The sequence below is a fragment of the Rhagoletis zephyria genome, unplaced genomic scaffold (genome assembly GCF_001687245.7).
Source record: "Rhagoletis zephyria isolate East Lansing unplaced genomic scaffold, Rhagoletis_zephyria_1.1 Rzeph_scaffold_00197, whole genome shotgun sequence".
Taxonomy (NCBI): domain Eukaryota; kingdom Metazoa; phylum Arthropoda; class Insecta; order Diptera; family Tephritidae; genus Rhagoletis; species Rhagoletis zephyria.
The window spans coordinates 12,129-18,945 of record NW_016157281.1 but is presented as its reverse complement, the minus strand read 5'-3'; the positions used below and the strand labels follow the sequence as shown (position 1 = coordinate 18,945).

The following is a 6,817-nucleotide window of genomic DNA, read 5'->3' as shown; positions in this document are numbered from 1 at the left end:
TGAACAGATTCTGGTTGAAAAATAAACACTTTTCAGTAGTAGTTTTACATGCACTTTTTAGAGTGTACCTAAATACTTTTGTACTTAGTACTTAATACTTGGTAAATACAATTTTGCCCATCACTGATTTGAAAAACGCATTATATATTACATTTTTTATGATTTGCATACAGCTGTGCATCCAAGCCCAGGTAGGAGTCTCTAGGCCCTCTGAGAGCCAAGTTATAAACAAGGTGTTTTTTTTTCAGTTTTGAACAGTGGAATCGTGTTGCTCGTCTCAAAATCTATAATACTAGTATAATAAGAAACACATAAATGTTTTGTTTAGGAATAAATCCCGTTTATTTTGCATGTTTTTTTTTACCAATTTTTTTAAAGTCAAGGGCTAGTTGTGCCTAAATGTCCACAATTGAAAGCTTAGCTGTTAAAACCATTTTGTTTCGTATCAAAGTGCTACTTCTGTCGAGAGCGCTACGATTAATTCGCATGCAGTGTTCAAAAAGCACACCTTGCGGCTTGTGAAAGGACAAGAGATGTATTCTAAAATGTTGTTCATATTTTTCAGATACGAATTCAGCGACAAAATCTATTAGAAATGGCCAGCTTCATATCAGAAAAAAATTTCAATTACTTAGCATGAAATTGTTCCGGAAGTGGAATCACAATACCAAGAGTGAAATCCTTAACCAACCTCGGATTTCTCGACCAACGCGAATTTCCCCTATTAGTGTCATGCGGAGAACTTCACTTGCCAGAAGTTGTAGGATTAAGTCTACTACGGTCTGGAGGCCGTAATTGTGTGCCAGGGTAACGCGGGTGCCGAGGCAGCTGAAATCCAATGCTGGTGAAGGTGCGGATGATCTCACTGTTAATTTCATTTAATTTATAATTATAAAGAAAATCAGTACAATAAGATCCCAAAGATCTTTTTTTAGTACAACGGTAACTTAAAATTAAGACAAGAATAACGGTCGAGAATAAAAAGTGCATAGTACATCATGTCAAACAAAGCCTGACAAANAATTTATAATTATAAAGAAAATCAGTACAATAAGATCCCAAAGATCTTTTTTTAGTACAACGGTAACTTAAAATTAAGACAAGAATAACGGTCGAGAATAAAAAGTGCATAGTACATCATGTCAAACAAAGCCTGACAAATAGCATTAGGCAAAATTGACAAATCTATATAAAACCAAGAGAGGAAGAAAAATGAAAAATAAATATAAAAAAAGTGAGGCATAGTAGTTCATGACTAACTGAGTTGAAAGCTTTGGAGAAATCCAAAAGGCATAATAGTGTCAGGTGGTTTTTATCAGAAGATATCCGAATGTCGTCAAGTATTTGAATCATAGCTGTGGAACAACTGTGTCTAGCTCTAAATTCGGACTGGAACGGGGACAAGAACCTAAATTTCTCAAGATGGGCATATATTTGTACACACATCAAAGACTCAAGTACTTTAGACAAGACAGGCAAGATACTAATAGGACGAAAATCACTACATGCAAATTTATTTTTAGCTACCGGAATCACAGTTGCAACCTTCCATGCATCAGGGAAACAACAGGTGGTGAAGCAATGATTGACAATATGAGTCAAGGTAGGTAAAATAAGTTGTTGCCTGTTTGGCCAGTTCAGGTCTTCATCACGTTGTCGTCGAAATCATTAGAGGCCTTGCCAGATAAAACGCTTTCTTCGCTTTGACAAATAAGATTAAATGTATGAAAATGCACAAAGCATGCCACATAGTTTATTTTAGCTGCAGTGCGAAGCGAAAAGATGGTCAACTCCCATCTTTTTGAGTGCGTTGACCATCAGCTGGTTTAATTTTTATTTGGTTTCTTTCATATTCGAGTTTTCTTGCAGAAACATAACATTTAATTACATTGCTGATATTTTTAAAACTAAATACATATATAAAATCCACAGCAATTTTCATCAGTAGCAAATCCGTACAAAATTGTCTTTGGCGTTCGATGTGGCATTCCTTTTGCGTCTTGCGGTTTGCTGGAAAAGTTATAGATGTCACGCAAAACCACAAAGTTTTATCTGGCATGGCCTTAAGTGGCAGCTTACACCAAGGATTTTTTATGGGTTTAAATAGGCTGACTTCCAAAACGTCAATTGCTTTGCATACGTACAAAGTATAATGTTCCATAACGCCGAACTACAAAATATTGACAATGTATACTTTTCCAAAACGCATCCGAAAAGTTATCGAAACTCATCGCTAGAGCAATCAGCGCATCAGAAACAAAGATAATGCTTCGTTTGTTATTGGTTACAATTGGTGTTTTAAAAATGGAAAATTTAGAAAAATTGTCCATTGCTATATTGAATATTTAAAATAAGCAATGTATATATATGGTTGCAATGTGTCGCAACTCTGTTTCGAAGAATTAAGAATTAAAAATTTTGTACGCCCAAGGATGATAGACATTTTATTTTATTATTTGATATATTGTTTATAAATGAATTGAGTAGTCCACTTGCAAAGTGCGCTATGTAAATTTTTTTCGATTTTTAGTTTTTCGTGGTTAACGTACCAGTATTTAACCAGTATTTATTCCACTAACAATACAGTGCAAAATCCTTATATATTCTGAAAACAATAGCATCAAATGTAAGCTACTCTAGCAAAAGTCGCTATAATAATTACTATATGTATATTAGGCTGGGTCGATTTTGTATGGGGGAAAATAAAATGCATTTGACCGTATTGTAATAGTAATATTATGATGTCTTATATCTAAGCCAATTGTTATTGGCCACGAAAGATTAATTTAAAACGTATCTTTAGCCCGCGCAATTGAATCAAAATGTATGAATTTTGAAAATGAAACTTTGGCTTGTAATATCTATGGAATGCGTCAATTGTTATAAACAGGACGATATATCAAATTAAGGGCTATTAAATTTAGTACCTCACGTTCATTTATCATTTTTCAATAAGTCTCCAAGTTTTTAAGATATTAAGATAAAACTTACAAAAACTATAATTTTCCCTTATGAATTTTCAATTCTTCATTACTTCAGCAACCAAGTGAAAAATACAAAAAAGTGAGACGCGATTTATTTCAAACGTTTTAATGTTTTCGGATGTTTATATAATATTAAAAGGACCATGGGCTTGGTCACGCCGATTTGGTCAGTTTTCAAGATCGTGGTGAATGAAGTCAAACATGTATTGTCAAAGTTTATGAATCGTTTGATAAGTTAATAGTAGTTTCAAGCATATAAGTATTTACAAACATTAACATAATACAATTAGGGTGAGAAACGCACACTTTAAGTCCATTTATGTTGTCTTGAAAATTGGTGCGGAATGGTTTCATTAGTCACCGAAGAAGCACATTTTTCGCGGTTTCTAAATTTGCCGTTATATGAAGGTAGGGGAGGGGCAATAAGTGTTTAGATATACAAAAATATTTTAGTTAACTCCATTATGTGAGAAAGTGACTGTAGATAAATGCAATAGTCTTTAACATATCCGGGGAAATCCTTTTGAGGACTCTCCAATTGGACGATATTGCTTTGCATTCAGCTTGAACGAAAAAAGTCACTCCCTGGCTGGCACACTTTTCTGCAATCCGGTTCTTTCATTTAAAGGTTATTTATACAATTGAAGAGAAATTTTTTTAGAAAAAAAAGCTTAAGTTTTTCTATATAACTTTGGTAAATGTTACTCGATCGGTACGTAATAATTACCAAATTGAAGGCGAGACTTACTGTTACTGATTTATGATAATAATATGATGAAAATCGTTCAGATTATAAACAAATTATTTTAAAATAAAAACAAAAAATGTAAAAAAAATTTTAATTTTCCTACATTTACAATTTTTCTATGGTATGCATAAACATATGTAAACTAATTAGTGTTTCTAGAAGTTGTGCCTGTTCAGTGTTTCCATACTCATTTGCATAAACAAAATTTTTCCACGATGATGGAAAATAATGGCTTTTCTATTAGAGTTACCGAAATTGTTCCTAAATTTGCAAAAATTCGCAAACTATAGCTAATATTAAAACAAGATTAGAATATTTGGAACCAGCGACCTAAATGAACGCCAGCAATATTAAAGCTGTTCTTTACATCGTTCGACTATAGACCAGTGCAATTATCAAGAGAACAATAAAATTTTATTGAAAACAGATACCTTTGAGATTAAGCATAAGCTAAAGGGCTGCGAGAAATGATATTTGACTTTATCTTCTGCGTTAACGGATTCATTATCTAAAAATATGCACCAAACCTTTTTGCTGAACCCAGAATTTTTAACAAGAATTGGTCTTATTCGACTAGTGTGCTGTGGGTCACTTGGCGGTCGATGCGCGGGCTCTTACAATTAAAATAAAAGACTAATATTTTGCAGGCTTGTTGTTCACTTCATGATACAATATATTTTCACTATTACCAAGGGATTTGAGAAAAATTAGATTTTCGACCCGCCCTAATGTATATATACACTTTCAAAATTCGCTATAATATTTATTGTACGTATTTATACAAGTTCAAAAGTCTCCATCTTCTGATGAACTTAGAAAACTGCAAGAAAACGTGGTAGTTTCGGTGTCTAGTGGAAGACGTCTTAAAAAAGAGGCAGTCTAACCTTCATGGAAGAGAGAACGCGAAAAGCTTAAAAAAGCTGGCTATATAAAACTTACTGTTTAAAAACTCGCTATATTTAATTTCTATATATAAAATTTGCAAAAACTACCACACTGCATTTTGATTTTTAATGTTATTAGGCTCTTATTTATCCAAATTTTCAGATAATAAAAAGAAATGTACAATTTGGATGTTACTTGTTGTTGTAGACGTTTTTTTTAATTTATGGCTTACTATTATAAAATCACATAACGCTGTTTGCAAGTGGACTACTCAATTATATTTTTATAAACCAAATGTTTTGAGTCATATGTTTTTGACAAAAATACACCGTAGTAATTTTAAAATTTCAAAATTACGTTTATCGACTGAAAAATAAGATATTCGAGCTAACTCCACGGCACACAGTGTGCTTTTTAAACACTTCACGTTGGAACCATTGACACTTCAGTTTTGCATCAACGTTTAGAATCTACAAATAGTGCAGATCATCAAACGTTACCTAACTTAAGACAAAGTTCAGGAAATGAACATCAACTTCAATATTTTGATTTAGATGTAGCTAATCCACCAAACGCAAATCGTCAGAGCATAAGTACAAATAATTTGACAAAGCAGGAATCAGTTAAGGTCGATCCATTAACTTTGAACTCTTTGAAAAGCGGCGTGGTTTATAATTCGGTAGATTTTGTTAAAACGGAAGCATTTAAACGCATCCGTGAAGAACGCAAGAAAGAAAGTGATGGTGTTAAAACTAAATAAAAATGTAAGTGGGTATAGTGGTATTCGTGTATCTATTGATCTTCAACGTAAGCAAATATCAATTGGAAATAAAGACAAACAAAACAACCGAAAAACAATTCGCAATCAACTTTTTCTATCGACGATTTAGCATAAACCAGAGGTAAAATAACGGTACATCCAGTTCGGTTACCTGAAGCCTAAACGATCAAAGGATATAATCGCACACCCCAATTCAATTATCAATTAAAAAATATGAAATGCTCTAAGTTGCTTTGTATTGTTTTTCTCGTGCGCTATTTAACCTTGCCTAAATAAGCTAGTCTCTCAAGCGTTGTTGTCAAGCACAACTAACGGTAGGCACAGGAAACGTGCTGCTCCTACGGTGTCGCCCAAAAGGCGGAGAGGTGTAAGTAGAGGTGATTTTCGCATTTGAAGAGGCGGTTAGTGTCATGCGGAGAACTTCACTTGCCAGAAGTTGTAGGATTAAGTCTACTACGGTCTGGAGGCCGTATTTGTGTGCCAGGGTAACGCGGGTGCCGAGGCAGCTGAAATCCAATGCTGGTGAAGGTGCGGATGATCTCACTGTTAATTTCATTTTCATTTCATTTATAATTATAAAGAAAATTAGTACAATAAGATCCCAAAGATCTTTTTTTAGTACAACGGTAACTTAAAATTAAGACAAGAATAAGAGTTGAGAATAAAAAGTGCATAGTACATCATGTCAAACAAAGCCTGACAAATAGCATTAGGCAAAACTTACAAATCTATATAAAACCAAGAGAGGAAGAAAAAATAAAAAAATATAAAAAAAGTTAATAAATAAATCAAAATTAAAAAGAAAAAGAACGACATATAATTTTCAATTAGCCTATATCTAAAACATAGCATTGACGAAAAATAGTCTTCCAAATGCTAGATAATGGTACCTAGGTATAATCAGTAAGGCGTGCAGACTTTGAGAAGGATAATTTTTCGTATAGATATCTAGGGTCTTTATCCATCATTAGGCGAAATAAAAAAATACAATTTCTTGCTTTTAGGTATTCAGAGATACTGCAGCCCAACAGTCGTCATTTGCAATCGGATATTCGCTCAAATTTCGATAGCCCAAAAACATATCGAGTAACATGATTGAATACTACATCAATTTTATGGGAAGATTGGGAATCTGGACTGCTGTAGACTAGCTCCGAATAGCAGATAATTGGCAATATTAATTGAATGGCCAGTTTACGTCTAACGATTAACGGAGTAAAAGAGCACTGTATACGACAGAGTTAACATGATCACTGCATGTTAGGTTAGGGTTAATAACAAAACTAAGATTAGTCACTTTAGAAACAAATTTATTTATTTAGTTAGTCTAATCAAACACAGACTATTAACAACAAGAGTCATAAAGTATCTTAAAATTATTATATAAATTTACAATATGATTAAAGATTAAAGAGGATT

General features: G+C 33.2%; 1 protein-coding gene across 2 annotated transcripts in view; it reads left to right on the top strand.

Annotated features, from left to right (window-relative positions):
- The window catches only part of dos (daughter of sevenless), a 352,985-nt gene extending 347,593 nt beyond the window's left edge, over positions 1 to 5,392 (top strand). Inside the window, exon 10 of one of the 2 annotated variants that reach the window (XM_017609168.1) lies at positions 5,053 to 5,392. In XM_017609168.1, coding sequence (XP_017464657.1) covers positions 5,053 to 5,377 — 325 coding nt within the window. In that variant the 3' untranslated portion in view covers positions 5,378 to 5,392. The remainder of the gene's footprint in view (positions 1 to 5,052) is intronic. The other variant, XM_017609167.1, reaches the window with a different exon arrangement.
- Positions 5,393 to 6,817: the final 1,425 nt, after the last annotated feature.